Genomic DNA, 21,371 nt, shown 5'->3' on the forward strand with positions numbered 1-21,371 from the left:
TAATATCCAATCTAAACCTCCCCTGGCACAACTTGAGGCCATTTGCTCTTGTCCTATCACTTGTTACTTGGGAGAGGAGACCAACACCCTCCATGCTACAACCTCCTTTCAGGTAGTTGTAGAGAGTGATAAGGTCTCCCCTCAGCCTCCTCTTCTCCAAGCTAAACAGCCCCAGCTCCCTCAGATGCTCCTCATAAGACCCATGCTCCAGGCCCCTCACCAACATTTCACGTTGTTGTGACTCTAAAGTGAAGAGACTGACTTTGCCTGAAGCAGTTTATTCCTATTAAATCTCCTGTTCTTAAACAACCTCGTTCTATCTCCTTCAGTCACCTTCTTTAATCCCCTTCTGTGCTCTCTATTAGGTTTAAAAATCCCTATTAATCGGTAGCAGAAAGATCTAATGAAAGCTGACAAAAGAGACAGGGAGTGGAAAGAAAGGATCAATATTGCTGCTGCTGTTCCCTCCTCCTCACCCTGGCTCATTCCTCTAGCCTGAACAGCTGCAAAATCCTGGCAAGCAGCATCAGGCACCAACCTGGAGAGATAGCAAGCTTTGAGTACCTTGATTGCCAATTACTCTGCGCATTTAAATAATTTGATCCGTTCTCATTACAGCCAGATGTGTTTAGCACTGAGGCTGCCTGAAATTGCTTCTGCAACACGTTCCTGCAGCTCAGGGACCCAACTCTGCACTAGCTCTGCTGTGGATCCTGCAGCAAAGCAAATCCCTCTGAACTCTGCAATGGCAAACTTTCTGACAATGTCAGCTCTCTCTTATATTTTCACTCTTGCTAATTTCCCTTGATGACCAGCCACGCTGTCTTTAGCATCAACTCTCTATATTAATCATATTAAACACGCTCATTAAATACTAATCAATAAGAAATGAATAAAAAGGAAATGAATAATTGTTGACCTTTTTAACTAGGGCACAGCTTCTTAATACCCTGAAGATCACCAGAGAACTTGCCCATATACCAGTCAGTACACTTTTCTATCTCTGAGAGTATATATGCCAGCAGTGCATGATTTCCAGCTCATACCTGCCCTTTCAGGCATCTTTTATCACCCAGCAAGGAGAAATCCAATTTAGAACTTACTGGCATAGGTAAAAAATGACACATATAATATTTCCTGTGTAAGGAATACAGCAGTGCTACAGTTATTTTTAGGAGATTTTAAACCATGGAATACAATTTAATGAAATCAAATACTTCCTATATATTATTTATTTGTTAATATTTACATTGCGCATTCACTTTTGCAAACTATGTCCAACGTGAAAAAAACAAACAAACCAAACACCATCTATTTCTATATGTCTGGAAATCTGTCTTAAAAGTTCTGTATCCAAGGGGTGATTTTCTGTTGTAATGACTATGTATCTTACTTTTATGTAACCAGTCATAAGGAAACCATAAACTTAGTATTCTCCTATGACCGACAGAAGCATAGGCATTATATCTACTTACGGGTAGCCTAGTTCCATGAAATTATTCCAGGTCTGCTTTAACACCATTATAATACCCATTTGCATACAGAGATCAATAAGGCATCCGCTAGGGTGGCACTACAGAAAAAAAAAAGAAACAAAATGTTAAACAGAAATAATGCTGAGTTTTAGAGCATTTCTTAAAGACCAGAGGTGGATATTGGATCATTTACTTCAATGAAATTAAATGCCTTTTTTTTTTTTTTTTGTATAAACACATGGGAACATATGAGGCTATCATACCATCAACCTTTTAAGCCTATCATCTGATTCTCTGCAGAGGTCAGAATCAGGTGAAACCAATGCAGTTTTCATATTAGTGCTTCTAGTACGTTGTGCAACTGTGCACAGGACAGAGGCAAAGGCGACCAAGTTTCTCCAATGATTTCAACAGTTTTTGGGGATGTTGACTGTACATCAAGTCAAAGAGTGAAGAGAAAATTCCTGCTGGCTGCACAAGCAAACAGTTTATGCCTAGAGGATAGAACTACTACTGCTTATTGTGTACTGTTTAATCTTTATGACTCAGTGGACCGTACAAAGCTTTTCTCTTCTTGAAGAACTAAAATCTCTAACTGTTGAACAACAGTTCTTAGTGCCTCTTGCTGACTGCTTGGTTGCCTTAGCAGTGGCTTCAGACTACAATTTTTCATCTAGTATTGGAAAAAAACACAACAAAACACAAAAAAAAAGACCAAAAACTTTCTGCCTTCAAACAGCATTTTGCTCAATTGTCTTTGCAGATCCAATCACTGGAGTCTAAGCTGTATTGCTAAATCCTGGGTATTATGGATAAGTAGAACAGATCACTGTCATAAAACTAGAATGATTTCTCTTTAACTTTTAGGGAGAAAGATTAGTTATGACCTGTAACAAAATGTGATATCAATTTTTTATACAAATTACATTATTAAGTGCTCAGAGCGTGGGTCCCTTCTGAGATTTCTGTTGACCTCATTCAGCTTCTCTTTAGATTAACAGGGTGGCAGATATATATATATATATATATTTTTTTTTTTTTTAATTGACTTTTCTGGCATTATTATTAAATCATCATCCTTCTAGTTTTAGGATTCAGTCACTTAAGACAATATAAGAGAAGCAGGTGCAGTGTTAAAGAAGTAGCAGTGATATTACAACCGTAACATCACCAATATATAAATTGTGGTCTGAATAAGGCGATGGACACTGGACTGGACTATGTCATATGTCTTAGACTTGTTTTCATCTTCAGGTGAATAGAGGGTTATTGGAGGGATATCTAGGCATTATATTCTAAATTATATTCCTAATAAGACAGTTATGGTCAATAAAGGTCAATAAAGCCAAGACTTTTGTATCAGATGTTTCTTGTATTATTAGGATTTTTTATTTATTTATTTATTTATTTATTTTACTCTGAAAAGAGCAAAAGAGTAGGGACTACTAATAGTAACTTCCACTAGCAACTGACCGACCAGTAACGCCTCACTGTTGCACTTCCGTCCCAAGCCCAGTTCTTTCTCCCTCCCTTCTCTGCTCCTGCGGAGAGATGGGGTTCTTTCCTTGTCCTCTGATCCCTCTGTGAGATGATTCAGCCCAGTAACTCATCAGAAAACTAATTCAGCCAGAAGAATGATGAGTTTCCTGCTGATAAAGGGAACTGAATACAGTCCTCGCAGGGCTGGGCAAGCCAGAGTCAGTGCAGAGGAAGAAGAAGGAGCAAACTTCTGGGGGAGGGCTCAAAGGAAGAGCAGAACTGTTATCCTTTGGCAGCAGCAAGCTGTTGGGTCAGCCCAGCCCCTCTCAGACTTTGGAGGAATGTTCAGTGAATTTCTGTCTGCCCATTTGTCAAGTATTCTTTCCTTGAATGTACATAATTCACTACTTCAAAATTAGGATGGCTTTTTCAAATTATTCCTTTTTTTTTGCTAGTATTTGTATTGATGTCTATTAACCAAAATATGTATATATCTGGAAGTGTTTGTAAATTTGTGTTGGCAGTGTAAGACCTGCATTTCCCACTTGCCATTTGTCACATATTTACAAAGTTCTGTTATTCAGCTGTGAAGCAGAAAAGAAACCCTGGGATTTGAGTGTGCAAATAGCAGCACTGGAAACTACATGAGTGCTCCAGAAACTGCTGCTGTTCACCTCCAATAACTGTCAAATGGTTTTTGAATTCTGAATGCATTTGCCAAAAAAAAAAGGGATTTGTCCTTGAGTGACTTGCAAAGCCAGCCTATCATTGCTCTCCAGATCCATTTGGTTTTACAGACATGGAACATTATGCCAGTAACTCTTTTGGGAAGTTCAGTTGCTTTGGTCAACATTCAAGTACATTTTATGTGTCTGGACTTTTAAGTTATTATTTTAGCTCTCTGGTCAGCATGGCTAGAAAAGCTGAGAAGAAAAGATGTTTTTAGAAGCAAAAAGTTGTCAGATTCATATCTGACTTTGATTCATTCCAAGGATTAAATATTTATAGTGCAAAATTCTGGGTAATATTTAAACCGTTTGATACCACTATCCAAATGTGATACAAACACTAAAACTCCTAGCACTGAAAAGGGCATGTATAGCAATATGTAGATGTTTTTGTAGCAGATTGTAATGTCAGTAGTGTGAAGTTAGACAGCAACTGAAAACCCAGTAACACACTCAAAAATACCTAGGCAGAGTTTTGTGTCTGCCTCTGCTTGCATTCACTGCATCTGTGGGCAGCAAATAAATCAGCCTGTAGTTAGTGAACACTTACCTCTTCCAGTCTCCACCGATTTATCAGCCTTAAGTAGGCACCAGGGTGTCCTGTAAATCTTTAACACAGGAATATACATCAGCTATGTTGTGTAAGTAGTCTGTTCACAGTAGCAGAAGAAAGCTTATACTGTTATTTAAATCTAATGTCATCTTAGCGTGATTGATAGAACTATAAAAGAAGTTATGCTCCAAAATGTTTTGGGGGATTCCTGGAAAAATTTCCATGAAGGGCTAAGTATATTTTTACTTCCAGTTTTATTTCTATTACAAGTATTCTGCTGTTGGATGTTTGGCATATGCAAAGAAGAGAGAAAATCTGAATAAAACTGTTCACTGGCTTTCAACTGCCGGTCCATTTCCTTACACCATAATGTGGGCTGTGATCTCTGCCTTTCTATAAAACCACTGAAAATGTTAGTTTTCATTAGGAAAATATAATTTTCTTGCTGTTCTCCCATATTTTCTCCTAAAATGACTTCTACAACTTCCCACATACAAATAATTCATACTGATGGACTCTTCTGCTCAAACCTTCTCTACTCTAAGGCTCTTCTTTTGTTTTTTGGGGACTTGCAGAAAGAGGCATGCAAATATACATATATTTCATTTTATGTGGAAGAAAACCCACTGACAGTTCATAATTCACTCTTAACAGTCCAAATAATATAATAGAATCAGCAAAGTATTCAGGCACTTGGACGAAATTATTGTTGTAGGTCCCTTCCAACTGAACTATTCTAGTCTAGTCTAGTCTAGTCTATTCTGACACAGCGTTATTTGCTTATCCATACAAATTACACACATAAAGACAGAGTGAAGTCATCTGCATGTATAGTATTGTGGGATGTGTCAGTTCCCAGTAGTGAAATTGTTAAATGTTAGCACTGAGTCAATGTGGTGCTAGGAAATGAAAACTACATCTGTTTCTGGGTTTTTGAAAGGAAAATGAAGCTGCAATCTGTCCAACTTTGCCAGTATGGAATTTGCATTTTGAGATGTGTGATAACATTTTCCCATTTTGTTTCATTACAGACAACTTTATTTCTTCTGTCTACTTTATTTTGCACATATGAGGGCGCAGACATCAATCCTACCTTCCAAGGAAAAATGCTATATAAAATGTAGAGCTGTTCAGGTTGACAAACTGAAAAAGAAACATTTTCAGAGTGAAGCTGTTCTCCCACTCAGATTCGGTACGAGGCTGCTCTGTGAAGAAAGAGAGCAGAGTTTCAGAGGTGTAATCAGATTAACAATTTCCCTTGGCACAAAGGCTGCGCACACCTACCAGAACTGGAAATGTATTTGTAAATTAGCCTGCTGATTTCAAAATATAAGCTGACAGAAGAAATTGTATCCAAATGCAGCACACAGCAAGTGAGTTTGTAAACACTTAGGAATCTCTTCTGATACCTGCATAAGTATATTCCCATGAGGCTGCAAAAAATGGTTGAGATAATTTGTATACTAAACATCCCTCCTGGATTCCTGTGCACTTTACAGGCTCAGGCTCTTCTCTTATTTCCTCTACTGCAACCTACCATAATGACATTGCCAGGAAGCACCACCCTACAAGCCTTTTTGTTAGAGATGTCACACTGAACAGGAGCAAATCCTTCTGTTTCATGGATTTGCCCGCCATGCTTGGCACCTAAGGACTCTACACAGGGGCTACTGCAGGAGTCCATTTCCTCATACCAGGGAACTCATTACAGAAGACTGAGAAAAAACAGTTTGCAATGGATGGGGTAAGGCAAATGCGAAAGGGGAAGACATATTCTTCCCTTCAGATAGGTCTTTAGTCTCCGTCTAAAGAGATATCAAGACAGAAGTCAACAAAATAGCTATGCCAACACACCAGTACCATGTCCTAGAACTACTTTCTAGTTGGCAGGAGCTTGTTATTAGTCAACCATTGCTGTGAACAGAAGAAGCATAGAAGTGAATGTACTAATGGTGATTCTGAGTATTATAAAGGTAGGACTCTTAATACTACTTCCAAAGGAGCCTCCAGTAAAGTATTGAAAGTACGGAAACAACAACGATAAACTAGATTCTTTTTAATTAGAGCTGCTCTACTCATGAAGAAATTTCAAATAGATGCATCAACAAAACTATAAAACAGACCATAAATTGACAACTGTGTTAGTGATTTGGAAATGCCTACCAAGAAACTCAAGTTTGTACATATGCCAGTACATGCATATTTATCTAAGCAGGAAGAAATAAAGTATCAAGAAATTTTGGTGCCAGTCTGAGGGAAGGAAAAGTTTGACTTTAATAAGGCTGCTGCAGCTGAAGCTTTGCTTATATGCCCATCAGAGATAATGGCAATGCTCTGGAGAAGCACAGACCTGAGCTCTGAAGAAGGTTTTGCAAAGGCTGAAGAAGGACGTCCTGAATGTAGCTTTGCTGCCAAACCCACTCTGAGCTTATTACACTGATAAAGATCATTCAAATCAAATCAGCTACTTAGGCCATCAGAGTAAAAACCACAAAACAGTCTGAACATCTTGAACCACTGAGTTTTCACACCTGTTCCTTCTGCACACGCTACAAGAAGCAGACCTACATTAAAGATAACCTGGCAGAAAGTAATCAAGCTTCAAGGCCTCTAGACCATATCTTACCGTCCCCAGGGTGTCACAGGGAGCAAACAGTCACAGCCTGTGCAAATCACAAGCTTGAAAGCAGTATTTCTCAACTGTAACTAGCAGATATCTTTTGCATGGATACAGGATGGCAAAAATATTTCAAATTTACAATATACAAAGGATGACTCTCAGTCTAATAGGAAACAACAGAATAATCTGCTATCTTAGACAAACATGTTTTGAACACTTCACCTATGGCTTCCCAGATGTAGAGAAGCCCTGACACTAGCTAAAATCAGCTGTGTGTTTCCTCTGAGAAGACACCAAAATCTGTCCACCTGGTCTGAATCAGGCCTGTCGACCTTCCTCAACATCATCAATGTACACAGCTATCCAGAAACTCAAAACAATCTTCTCAAACCACTTCTACACATGCCGTAATACAGTTCACTTAATTGGCATTTAGGAAGTCTCATTTCAGGCTTCTCAATGCTAAGGAGCCTTTTTGCCCATTACTAACAACTACTGCAATCTTCCAACATGATCACGATCTCCAGAGACTCTGCCCAAACCATGGATATATCAGTGACAGGCTATTGCTACCCCAGTGAGAGTACATGCTGTCCTTAGAAAATATGTTGCCCTTTCTCCAGTGTGAAGATCACCTTTATGGGTGAGCTGAAAAGATTAGTGATACTTAGAACACCAATAGAGTTTAGGTGTTGGTAGAGTTGGTGAGTCACCTGGTTGTTTTCCCTCCAAATCACTTCCCCTCTTAAACGCACATGTTTGATAGTCAATAAGCACCTTAGTTTCAAGCTATAAATTTAGCTTCCAGAACTGATTTCCAGATTTCCAGGTCTTCAGAAAAGCTGGAGGGTTTGAGTGCTCAGTCTCTCATGCTTTTTCCTCTGAGGTAACATTTTGTTTAAGTTCATATAAGGGGTTTGAACAAGAGCCAAGCATGGCAGGTGGGTGACTGTTGTCACCACTGATTGAATTGTACTATAGCTTAGTTTATATGCTCCTTTACTATAAACTTAAGAAAAACTTTAATTCCTATAGATTGCAAATTAACCAGTATTTTTCATATTTACACAGATGGTTTGAATGCCATCATAGTATAGGGACTAAAAAATCAGTACAATATCATTCAGTTTAGTATTTAACGTTGCTTACCTAAATTCGTCAGGAAAAGAGCAACCTTTTCATACAGCTGTAACAGAGGAGAAATAGACTCTTAGATACATTACTAGCTGCAAAATAGAGAACTGCTTTCTAAGTACAGTAACTGCTCTTACATGTTAAACCTAATATCTAGGTCGTGTTAGTGATGTTCTGATAGTGGTGATAATAAAACTATATAGTAATAATACAATAATGATATAATCAAACAAGGAACAGTAATATTTTTAAAGCTTATAGTAAGCTTTTTTGTTGTACAATATATGGACAAGGAATGTTGTCACTGTCCCTATTTTATATACTCAGTGAAAAAAAGTGAGGTAACTTTTCCAAAAACACGAAGCAGAACAATAGCACAACTGGGATTTTTGTTTTAGTTACTTATGGAACATTTATCTCACACACACACAAAAAAATCATCACTATAGTAAGAGTATGCTCTGGCATGTTGGGTATTTTTGTCTTTTTGTTTTTGTTAGGGATTTTTTGGGAGCTGAAAGGAAAGACACTGAGGAGACAGGGTTGCTTCAGATAAACTCTTTAGTAATCCCCACCACCAGACACATTTCTTACTGAGTCAGTGACATTGTTCTAAATCCTAAGCGGTACTTAATGCGCTTAGCAGATGCTGTGCTCTCAAACTCTCCAGTAGACTGCTAACTTCATAAAGCTTAGAAAAACTAACTTGGAGGGTTTTTACAAGTAGTATTTGCAAGGCGGTTTTGAACTTATAAAGTACGTCACCACCAACGTCGGTATTAGTGTAAATTAATACAATGATTTCCATTTGCTTTAAATGAATCTGGAGCCTGTTTCCACAAAATGATAAATGTCCTGAACTCTCACTGATGCCTAAAGGGATACAAAGCTCCTCATGTTTCAGGCTCAAGTACTTACTTATTTCTAAAGTGCATATCAGCAATGTTTTTTTCGTATGCAGTAATCCTTATAAACTCTTGCTTAAATTGAGTTATGTACAATTTACGGATCAAACTGCCTTCTTAAAAAGTGAAGTAATCCATAATTATCTCATCCATGTTATCAACCACTTCTTGCTTAGAATAGCTTTTTGCTGCCTTTGGAATAAACAGTTTTGTTTCAAGTAATGAAAAAGGTGGTTTCTTCTGGGTTTAGAAGCTTCTCTTAAGGGCAGCTGTAAAAGTGCTAAATGGCTGGGTGGGTTATTTCCTGATCCCAGCAGGGAGTGGGCTATTTTACAAGTGTACATTACTCTGCAGAAAGGAGTATCAAAACTGTATTTTGTTGCTATTCCTCACGGAACAGTAAGACTGTGTTAGAGATTCTGTTAACAATGTTTGGATCTAATTAGCTGCTACTGTAGTTTATCACTGCTAGTCCCAAGGGCCATGGTTTAGGATCATATTCCGTTCTGTGCTTATATTTTCTATGGGTGATATCAATGGAATTAATACATTTTATTAACCTAGGTAAAGCTAATGTTTGTTCCCAGGTCAGGCTGCAGGATATCTGTGAGACATTATGCTTGAAGGTCAATTAGTTTTGTCACGATGGATGTGTCAGTATATGTACCTAGCTCTCAGAGCCTCCAGTCTAGAAGTTACTTGTGGTCTAGACCTTTCCCCTGATGGTTAGAGAGGTTGTCAACTCGTATCAAAACCACTGGCGGTTTTCCAGGCTTCTGAGCAGTGAATTTCCCACTGTTTTATGTATCTTGGTCCATTCTGGTTTTATTACTGTATCTTTTCTCACTCTCCTGCTACTTTTCTTGAGTCACGGTTTGTAGAGGATTCAACTACCTGAACTGTTCCCAGGGATTTTTTTCTTTTTTTTTTTCTCCAAAAAGTACCTCTACTGTCCTTCAGTAGACTACATTAATCCATTATGGGAAGTGAGGGATTGTGTTCTTAAGTCCTTCTTTTGAAAAGCTTCTGCAGTTTCATATTTTGAGGATCTTTGTTTCTATGAGCTATATCCAGATCGAAGGCTGTGGTTATGAGTATAAGGTTTAATAAATCCATCTTTGAAGTGCTCTACTTATTTGACATGTTTTAGGAAATAAAACAAAGTTTCTCAAAAAGCACCTTCAAGCCATCTTCCATTCTGTAAAAAAAATCTCTAAGCTGTAAAACTCTTTGAGAAGCAAACAATTTTGATTTGGCAGTATTTCTTTGTTGCTGCTTCACTGCATATACAATGACATATCCTGAGAGCTTGGAAATGGCTGTTGTACTGACATAAATATATATACTTTTCATTTCTTCTATGCTCGTTTTGTGCTCTAGGTGGATTAGAGAAAACCCTCCAAAGCTGCAGACAACAAACAATAAATCAAAAATAACATGAGAGCCCTCCATTCAAATTCAGAGAGAACAACAGCCTCTACCTCTTCTTTTTGCCTTTTCTCAGTCTACAGTCTCACCTTAGGGAGAACATAGGAAAGTCAACAATTCTTTATAGACTGTCCTAGTCACCAATCCAGTCTTCCCTGTGCCAAATGGAGAAGTAAAGTCCTGCAGCAAAGCCTCTTGGAATTCCCTGCTCTATAAATGAGAAGCTGTTAAGATTAATTTTTAGATGATGGAAATGCTTGGGTATTGCACAGGAAAGAAAGTAGTCTCTAAGCTAGCACTTGGAAATGTGCAAGCCTGAAATAACATCTCATACTTCCCCTGGGAAGTAAGTCAGCATATCTCATGGACCAAAGCCTAACATGCTTTTTTGCAGAAGACACCTACTACTGATTGGGTAAGAAAAACTTCACCCTGGCTCCAGTACCTGGATGGTTTGTAGGCTGACCCCTCCTTCCCCTTAAAGTACATTCTTATGATGTCAGTTGACAAAAACCTGATAGTCAAAGCCTATATACCTCTTGTCAAGAGCAACTAATAACTATGACAGCAATATACAGAAGTAGCTGCATCTCAATGGAAAGATGATACTCATTCCCCCTCTAATCTATGCTATACTCACTGGGGCTGTTACCACACAGAACTTCTATTTTTGTCTTTGTCTAAAGTCTAGTTTCAAACCAGTTCACAATAACCTGACCTCAGCCAGGCCCCCTACAATGCACCCAGACCATGTCTCTGGTATACCCTGGCTAAGGCCATAGGCAGGTCAGGGAGCAAGTCATGTTTACTCAAACCTTGTAAAGTTTTCAGACCGAGGGAATTCTCCTGCATATGGGCATTGGGTTTGTATACTCATACCCTCACTGGCAAACTACTGTAAAAACTGATGCTAGAATTACTAAAACTAAGATAAACAAAATTAAGCTTGGCCAATGTATCTAAACAATAACATTGAAACATTAATTAAAAAGAAGAATATTAATGAAAAGGACTGAAACCTTCAAGTACATGAAAGGAAAAAAAGGGGCAGAGGATAAAACAGGAGTATGGGTATGTCTCCCTAAAATATTTTTTTTTTGAATATTCAAACATGCTTTACATAATGTTTTGGGTTTGGAATCGTACTTTATATAAATAGTGAATGATACCCATAAACAGCAATGCCATGTCAACCTTAGCAAGACACTCCACTGCTGCTGAAAAGGGAACTGACAACATTCAGTGGTCTGCAGACTGAGATGTCTACTGATCTGATGGCTCAGATATAACTTAGGATATATTAGTTTTACTCACCACATTCAGAAGCATGATGATGCAAAAGTTGATGCACACTGCAGTCCCTGTAGTTGCAACCTGAGAGTTATTCCTGATTAAAGCCCACTTAAAGGCAGCAAAAGTGCTGACAGTCACAACACGGTAAATAACAATGCCAAAAACAGCAGCAATCACCACACAGATCTAAAGAAAGAAAAAAAACAGAGAGAAGAACCTGAAAACTTTCAATACAACAGGAGTTTACTTCTCTCTGAAACGTAAAACAATGACATGAAGGACTTGAAACATACATCCATTTTAATTCAGAGAAAGGTTTCAACATGAATATTCTTCTTATTGTAAAGTCTTTTTTTATTTTTCATAATGCAAAATATATTTGAAAGAATATGAAAATAATTTTTAGTTTTAAACATTTTTTTTTTTTTAAGTACCTCTTCTTTAGCATGAATATGGAAACAGTGTTGCCTGCTCTGGGAATCAGAAATTTTCCTTACATGCATGTTCTGTAATGTGCAAAGTCTAGTCTCAAGCTGATGTTCCAGCTTGATGGTGTCATATTTGGGATGGATTTTGCGCTGTAATGGACTTCACACTTACAGGAAAAATGTCTCTATTTGTAAGCACTGCCTCAACTACAACCCTGGCAAGCTAGTGCTCTAGTGAGCTGTTTCTTGCTACAGTTCTGGAAAGATTCCGTCCAGGGAAGGTAACAAATTCAATAGCCATTGTAATTTCTTCTCTGATGAGACTTCCAGCAAATGTGACAGCTATAATGCACCTGAGACAGGCTGCTAAATCACTTGATGTTCCATGTACAACATCTGAGCACTAAATGATAACTGTTTTTCATCGTGACCAGTTCATGTGACAGTTTAGCAAGCCACCACAAGGACAAACAGTTGGGAATTATTGTGGGTGACTTGTTTCATAGGAACACTGACACAGTACCCATTAGCTACCTCACTAGCTAAGGAGAGTTTCTTTGGTAGAAGATAGATGATTGTTTGCAAAAGATAGGTGTATTCCAAGGTCATACATTAGTCAACTTAAACCTGTCAAAATTGAAGTGTATCTAAGCTAACTGAATGTGCAAAATGATTTTGAAAACACTGAGTGCTAATCAAGCTGGTTTCATATTTTATGAGTTACAAAATTGATTGACATAATCCCAGTGCAGAAGAAAAAGAAAAATGTGTGTGAATGTGAAGGATTGTTTCTGGATTCCCTGCATAGTGTTGACGGGAAGAAGGACCAATTTCCTTTGTTAACAGGGAACCACTAACACAGTTCAGGGTCTATTAGTAACTCCACTGGGAGAGTTAGCACCGTGAAATTTTGAGAACTGCTCTAACTTGAAGATTTGGTAAGTATATATTATATCTCCTGTGCTTAAAGCTATAATTTTAAAGGAATATTTTTACCTAAGTGGGGGAAAATTCAGAGTTTTTCTAACTCATTGGAAGTCCATGCTTTGCCAGCAATAAAAAATATCTTCAGTGAAAGTAATCCTTGTCCTGTTTCAAGGACTGTTCTGGGGACAGTTTGTGGTGCACACAATTCAGAGCAAGGCTGCTTTCTGTGGCACTTTGAGCAAGATCTGTCACTAGGCTAAGAAGATTAATGACTGTATTTGCAAAGGGTAGGAAGTGAAAACTGTCTCCCTTCAAGAAAAAGACATAGGGAAAATATGCAAAATGTTGCAGATGTAGAATCAATTCTGCGCAGAGATTGCAGTCTTGAGTGGAAGTGTCTTCAAGGACTGAGTTGGAATGTTGGCTCCTTGTGCCCAGTGCTTCTCTATGTGTTTCTGTCCATCCACCTGACATACCAGAGCACAGTTCATCTTGATAACACCCTTGCCTTTCTTGCCCAAGATTGCTTTGGACAGTTTTGAAGTCATCAGTTTCTTACAAGCCCTCTGCCCTGTTCCCTCCGATCTCATTCAAACACAAATTTGCTGCGCTGGCTCACCCACCTGGCTCCCCACAGCTCCCGAAGCTCTACACATGTATCATTTTCTAACGTTGTGGGAAGGCCCTACTAAATTCCATGAAGCTCTGAGTTGATGTCAGCTGTGTTTTCAAGACCACTGCATTTGTGATGTGAATAACAACTTCAGTGAAGTTATAGAATGGGAGCATTTCAGCAGAAACGCATGCAGCTCTCTTTTAGGAGAGATTTTGCTGCTGTGTTTATGTTGCACTTTGGAAGCGGGGAGAGATGACTCATTTTAGACAAGCAACATCGGTTTCTCAATTTCAACTGCACTAAAAATATGAACCTTCTTTCCTTACCTCTTCAATACACTGAAAAACTAGGACATATTAACATCATTAAGCACTTAGATTCTCTGTAGAGTTTACAAAGAACAACTGCCACTGCCATGGCATGTCTACCCATCACTCAGCACTGGGAAGGCAAGGAAATCAGTGAGTTAAGTTGATGCCTAAATGTGATCTATTCTGGCACCTATGTGGTTACATATAGTGTTAGGTGTATAGCCTTGAAGAAATGACTTAGCTATCTGTGAGACTAAACTAGTGGAGGACTGTACAGAAACTCAGGTGATTTGCTATATACAGGTTTTCAGCCTGTAGTAAATATGCTAGGGCTTGTTTCACTTTTAAGCAGTGAGATAATAAGGAGATAATGTTATTTTGTATTTTTTCAACTGGTAAATAAATAATAGTTCTCAAACCATAAAAAATATTCCAGATGCAGAAACAATGAGTCTGCTGCATTTATCTGCAAATGCTTGATAAGGCTCTGGCTTCCCAGATATAGGGTTCATTCGTTCTTTCTTGGAGTACTTGGCTTCAAACTGCGGACGTATTTCCTCCTAAAGAGAAAACAGAGAATGTTCACATACAGCACAGCTAGGAAAGATTCTGTAGGAAACTTCAGATCACTGTTATTGGGAATTCTTTGAATTCAGCATCCGGCATAGCTACTAGGAAAGCTGAGCTGGGAAATCAGGTCTCCTTCGTGACAACTAGAATAAATCACTGGACTCATAAAACCATAGTGGGAATATCTAGTAAACTCCCCAATTAGCTACTCATCTAAACAATATGGCTGTAAGCCAAATAATTTTCAGGTTGATGCCACAGAGTTTTACAGCCTGATATTATCCTATCGATACTAGAATTCTACAAGGAAGCAAAAAGGAGAAAAAACAAAACAACACAATCAAAACAAAACCACCACCAACAAACAACAACAACAAAAACCCAACAACAACAACAACAAAACCCACAAACCAAAAAAACCAAACCAAACAGAAAAATCTCCATGAAACCGAACAACCAAACCCCCTCCTTTTTCCAAGCGTAACTACTGTTTGCTGGGTAATTGGTTACCTTCCTGTTATTAGCAAAAGTTTGTCAGCTTTTGAAGGAGCCATGCCATCTAATATTCCTTCCTAACTTGAACAGTGTTATTATCAGGAACAGCTTTCAGCAGCAGAAATGTCAAGTCCTGCTTTGCCATAAAAACTCACTTCTGAAATGAAACCTGGGGATTTCTTGGGGAGACACTTGGTTACATGTATTTACAGCCTTGTCAGAAGGCAGGGGTCACCCTTAGTTCAGGTAAGACCACACGGTCTTCAGCTGCTATGGGCCTGCCCCACCACCCTGCCATCTTGGAAGTTCACCAACAGCAGGTGTCCTGTGCCCCCTCACCCAAGTGATGCTATGAGAGATCAGAGAAAGCATCAGGCTGTGAAGATGGACTCTCACAGCTGCTGGCAGTCCGTATACATTAGATCAAGTTTTACAATGCTCTGGTGCACATTGGAGAACTGGCCCATGGTACAGCTGGCTACAAGGGAGGACAAAGGCCACCATGGACGGTCTTTGCAGCTTTTCTGCCAGGCCTCTGCTATGTGTTTGTTTCTCTGTGACAACCAAGTACCCAGATTACCAACTTCAGTCACTTCCCACCCTTCAAAGGCATTTAGTTGAACTTTGACTGATTGAAAGTTGTAAATGCCCAGAGCTTAAATGACTGCATTGAAATAGGTGAATGTTAACTGCTCACACAAGCCTTTAGAATGCGAATAAAAATAAGATATCCTAAAATCCTACATTCTTTTTATAAAATTCCCCTGGGGAATTCTTATTCTCCCAAATTCAAGCAGCAACCTGGTAACATGATATTAAAAAAAATTAAGAGGCATGAATGCTCAGCTGCAATGCCTGTGTAACTAATTATGTGCTTGAGGGAATCAGCCCTACATTAGCTCTGTACAAAGGCTAAGCACGTTTCTGTGGAGGCAGGGTAACACTTTGCTTTTATTCTACCTTGCTCAAACTGTTTCTGCCATATCAGGGATGAAGGCTGCTGAGCAGATCACAATCTAGCAAGATAAACAATACAAGCAGTATTCTTGTATGCCCTGGGACATGCAAAAGGACAGAGTGTGACAGCACTGAAGCAGGGAACTTGAGAATTGCACCCTGTAGATTGTGCAAGGCAGTTGACCTTCCGAGTCGTATACAAGAAACCCTTTCTCCTCCGCAGCTGCCTCTAAGCCAAGGTTTGATTGTCTTTTACAATCTGCACTGTAGGGAAGTCCCTGTCGTATCCACCCCTACATGAATCTAGGTAACTCCTATGATCTCCACTCAATTCAGATAATGCAAATGCTATTTTTATAGATACATCTCCACACAAAAGTGAAACTCTGGCATGAAACCTTGAACCTGTTTAATGATACTAAGAGAAACTGAGTGCAGCTTGGAGCGGGAAGAGGACAGTACATATCTAGCTGAGATTAATGACACTGAAGTGACACTGAAGAAGAAAAAAATGGATGCTGTAAATAGCAACAGAAGCCATATTTCAGCTGGGAGTGCCAGGAACTCTGTGCAGTTAGTTTCTTGTTGCACACCCAGCCAAGACCCAGTTACTCTCCACATCTCCCACCTTCCACCTCATTTACAAGAAAAGGAAATCCAGAGGTGCGGGGCTGAAAGAGGCAGAGACATTCAGCCCATGTCCCCAGGCTGCGGGACCCAGATGCCACAGGGGCTGCCTGGGTCCTGCATGCCTACCTTGGGTGAAAATCTAAAATGCTAAGGAATTCACAAGGTTGCATATCTGAACAAATTTAGTTCTCCTTCCCATTGTCTTCATTATTTCATTTCTTTGTCTCCTCATTTAGAACAGAAAAGTGATACCAAAGTGATAGGAAGCCTTATAAATGCTGGTTCTATTTGATCTATTGTTGGTAGGAATTAATAAATTTCCCTCTGTAGCAAAACCTTGTTTTTCAATTTGACAATGAAAATTAAAGCAAGCAAAAGCTAGATGTGGCAGAAAATGTTAATAAAAATAACAATGTTCATTAACAAAAGCTTGGTAATTAGAACTCTTTAATTTATTTCTTTGAAATAGCTAATAAAAGGAATTGACTGATTTTGTCCAGTGATAACTGAATGGAATGTAGAGAGGAAATTTAATTAGCAGTGATTATATTAGAAAGCAGCACTTTTAGGAGTAAAATTTTCACCTTATGGAGACAAAACACTCACTGACATCTCGCTGACATGTGCAACTTCATGATCAGACTCCACAGGATGTGTCTTTTTCAATCTACATAAAACAGACTGTTCTCCTTCCTTCTCACTTCTCAAACATGGCTCAGTCCAATTCTCTACTCACAAGAGAAACCATACTGATTTCTGGAGTATCAAATAAAGATCAATGTCACTGCCTTAGGCCAGAGCTTTGCGGACTAGAAGAGCTACTCCAATCTTTTTGTGAAATACATAGTTTTCTTTCAGGAGTTTTCAGAGTCCTTCAACAGGCGAATTCTTGCAGGAGTCCTTCCTAGTCCAAGGATATCACAGAATCACAGAATGGCTGGGGTTAGAAGGGACCTCTGGAGATCATCTAGTCCAGCCTCTCTGCTAAAGGAGATTAATCTAGAACAGGTTACACAGGAACATGTCCAGGTGGGTTTTGAATGTCTCCAGAGGAGACTCCACAGCCTCTCTGGGCAGCCTGTTCCACAGTTCTGTCACCCTCAGAGTAAAGAAGTTTCTCCTCATATTCAGATGGAACTTCTGTGTTTCAGTTTGTGCCCATTGCCCCCAGTTGTATCACTGAGGACAACTGAAAAGACTCTGGCCCCATCCTCTTGACACCTACCCTTAAGATATTTTAAAGCATTGATAAGGCCCCATCTTGGTGCTTGTGGGCTATTGTCTTCTGTATATTGTCCTCTATAGACCAGATGTAGACAAGGGATTTGTAAAAGCTTGAAAATCTGAATCTTGACCACTGGGACAATGGTAGCACCCCCAGAAGTAAGTCTCCTTGAGAAGCCTGTGGTTTGCAGATCATCCGGCTTGCAGCTGAAGACGATGGCAAAGTGGTGGACTTTGAACCCCTTAAAAGGGAAATGATCGCTACGCTTTTTCAGCTGGGATATCAGCTGCTCGTAGAACTGTGACTGTCTTGGGGGAAAAGTTCTGCAAAGATCCCAGTGCCAATGGAAAAGTGCAGCATTCGCTACTCAAGAAGAGGAGACAGTGGTTCGTAGAGCTGACCTTAAAGCAAGGACATGCTTGAGTTCTGCAGTAGGTATGGGCACTGGCAGCTGTAGCATCTTCAGAGAAAACACCTCTAGGACAAAATCAGGTCCCGCTCTTGGGATCCCACTGAATGCTGAACAAAGGAAGAAGGGAGGTCTCATCCCAATGAGACACTGATGCTCTGATGGCTGGTCACATAAATCTTTGAGAAGCAGCCGGTTGAGTTTCTATTGGCATCTTTAACCTCTAATTTGACAAAGAAAAGTACTACCTGGCACACTGCTTCTGAAAAGACCGCTGTCTCCTGCTGTTCAGACTTACAAAACTCCTTCTAGAACTGCAAGAAGGTGCAATGAACAGCTCTGGAGCAGGAACACTCACCACTGTCCCAGGACACCTGACTGAGGTCTTGTCAACAGAGCTCATTGGAAAAAGCTCAGTGTGAGAATGAAAGACCAGCTGACCATCAGCAGCGAGCAGGTATCCTCTGAAAATTACTGACAGGCAAATGTCATCCTGCAGGCCAAGCAGAACTAATCTGCCAGCGGAACACAAGCAGCTCTTATTAAAAAAAAATATTATTTAATAGACATCATAAATAAACACCAGATTTCTATGAGGATAGTTTCAACTACCAGAAGCTCTTTCAGGCTTTCTGACTGGAAGAGGAAAAATCTAGCAACTCTACTACCTTTTTTTTTAAGTGTTTGTTTATTCCAGTGAAAGGCTTAGTTGCATAGGCATGATCAGGCTCTCACAAAAAACCTTAGAAAGCAGAGAGTGAATCTTCCGTGGGAATGCTTTCCTCCAGGCTCTGCAAGATGACAGACACTTTCATTAGCAGCAGCAAGGCTGTAAGCAGAGTTTGGGCATGTGCATAAAGAGGAGAGGGAAAGAGAATGGGGAGTGGTCCTGAATGGGCTTGGAGCTGTTGTGCTCACACCTGAGCAAAAGTTTTCTCCAAGCATTGCCACAGCAGCCAGATACCACTTAGTATTATTAAATGGAAAGAAAAAAAAAAGGGCAAAAAACCCCACCATCACAACACCAACAAAAACCAAAACCAGACAAACAAAACACAAAAAACCCCAAACAAACAAACAGAAACAAAACCAAAACCCAAACAAGCAAAACCAACCAACCATCCAAACCAACCAAAACCAATCAAAAACCCAAAAACCTAAACCAAAAAAAAACAAAGCATCACTTAAGGACAACCTTCCCAGGAAATTCAATACTTGTAAATGAACTGATCACAGAAGATTCAGATGGATGGTTTTATAAATCAGCATAATACCAAAGCCCAGTAGGTTAAATGGTGAAAAGGGCAGATGTATAACATGCCAAACTATAAACATCTGCAAGACCAGTTTTCCTGGGAAAAAATAAAAAGGGCATGTTAAGGGCTCTTTCTCATTCTGGGGAGAGTGAACTATAATCCTGACTTGGAAATTGCAACTTGGTACATCCATCTTTTGCCTTAGCTGTCAGCAGCAGCAATGGCTTTTTTTGGAACTAGCCATGAGGGGACACGGGCACAGCAGGTCAATCCTGACCAATATTTGAACCTCAGGCAGGACTATCTTAGTGTGGTCTCTCTGTGGCTCATCAGCATTGGCAAGAGCTGGCTGCTAATCTCAGGAGAACGAAATCAGTATTAGAGCATTTTCTAAGTACATGACAATAGTCCTGAAGCATCACCAAGAATTGACAGCATATGTGCACAAATAATTATGTTCCTGTTGCTATAAAGAAACTGATTTTGAGTTGTGTAAATTATGTCATTTTATGTTCCTGGATTATTTTCTTAGTCATTAAGCATTAAAAAAAAAATAATCCTACCAGTAATTGAGCAATTGTACCATCTCATGGCCTCATTGAACTACTTTGCCTTGTAGAGACACAAATCCCATAACTCAGAAGTCTGTTTCTCTGCTGGCAAGATTAATGAAAAATAAATTCTTCTACAGACGCAGCAATATAGAAGTTCAGCTGCATTGAGACCATTACAGTAGCCTCCAAGAGCTTCAGGATAGTCTCTGGAGAGGAAGGAGGGCAGAATTTGGCGACACCTGTATGTCCAAATCCCACTTGAGGAGCACTTTTTCTGCCACACTCACTGAATCTTGCTTTTCTCCTTCATAATAAAAACCTTTTAGTTTCACTTAGACCTCAGCTCTCAATCCCAAGAGAACGCTATTTCTTCCTGGTAACCACCAAGAAAAAGGTTAAGGCTTTTTTTTTTTGCTTTTTACTTTCCTTCCTAAGGGGATTTCCTCCACAAACAGGGGATGAACTAAGCCCTTTGTTTGTCTCCCTCAGTCTCTCCACAGCACTGTATATTGCGGCAGCCAGCACCTGAATGTTCAGAGGCTGGTACAAGCCTCACAAAGCTTCCTCTCCATTAATATTCTTAGTGGCTATCTAAAAGAATAAACAAAACTAATTTTCCAAAATTCATGGAACCCAGGGCTGTCAAGAATTTACTTGGATTCAAAAGCAATATTTGTTAGCTTTCTCCAAAGTGCATTTTTCTTCCCCTGAAATCTCCCACAATGACAGCCACTGCTATGTTGAAATTAATTTAGATTTACAAAGGTGTAAAAAGAAATGATAGTTTGTCCTGGGTAAAGTTTCTTCATATTCCAGAGGAAACATCTGAGGAGAAAGATGCTCATTTCCTAGTTTATGAAGATCTGAAGAATGAATTAAAAACAAAACCAAAAGAAAAACGTGTTTACATTTTTATCCAAATATTTTTATTAAAGATTAAGTATTTTTTTTATACGAACCTCCTCTTCTTCCCAGTCGATCAAGTCCCAGTCATAGGCAATTACTGCTCGCCTTCTTTTCCAAAACTCCAGAAAAACAGTTGCTGAAGCAAATAGAAACGAAACACAAAATAGTTTTTAAGTCAAGAAAAGGTTAACTCCTATCACAAAACTGTTGAATGAAGCTGTTACACTTTTTCATTTCTTTGCATAAATGAGTTGCTTTGAACAGCAAATCATGCTGATGATCAAAACTGCTTTCAAAAAGCATTGCTTTCTAAGGATTACTTAGCTTGCTTCAAGTATGATTGAGGCTTTAGAGATTTCATTTAGTGCTAAATTAGAATGTTTAATTTCTAACCAACCAAGGGAGGACTCTCAAAGAATAAAATTGCTCCTGTGAGTCATCATTACTAGATATAGCAGATTTCTGATGAAGC

The 21,371-nt window shown here is 39.2% G+C and overlaps 1 protein-coding gene across 1 annotated transcript in view; it reads right to left on the reverse strand.

Moving 5' to 3' along the window:
• Positions 1-21,371, reverse strand: part of ANO4 (anoctamin 4) — a gene marked incomplete at its 5' end in the record, with an annotated part of 123,973 nt that overhangs the window by 16,251 nt on the left and 86,351 nt on the right. The window contains 7 exons of the mRNA XM_082043757.1: positions 1,476-1,573; positions 4,233-4,290; positions 5,329-5,440; positions 8,005-8,041; positions 11,637-11,801; positions 14,317-14,457; positions 20,953-21,035. Of these exons, the coding sequence (XP_081899883.1) occupies positions 1,476-1,573; positions 4,233-4,290; positions 5,329-5,440; positions 8,005-8,041; positions 11,637-11,801; positions 14,317-14,457; positions 20,953-21,035 (694 nt within the window). The remainder of the gene's footprint in view (positions 1-1,475; positions 1,574-4,232; positions 4,291-5,328; positions 5,441-8,004; positions 8,042-11,636; positions 11,802-14,316; positions 14,458-20,952; positions 21,036-21,371) is intronic.

Source organism: Streptopelia decaocto (assembly GCF_964273445.1).
Source record: "Streptopelia decaocto genome assembly, chromosome: 1".
Classification (NCBI taxonomy): Eukaryota; Metazoa; Chordata; class Aves; order Columbiformes; family Columbidae; genus Streptopelia; species Streptopelia decaocto.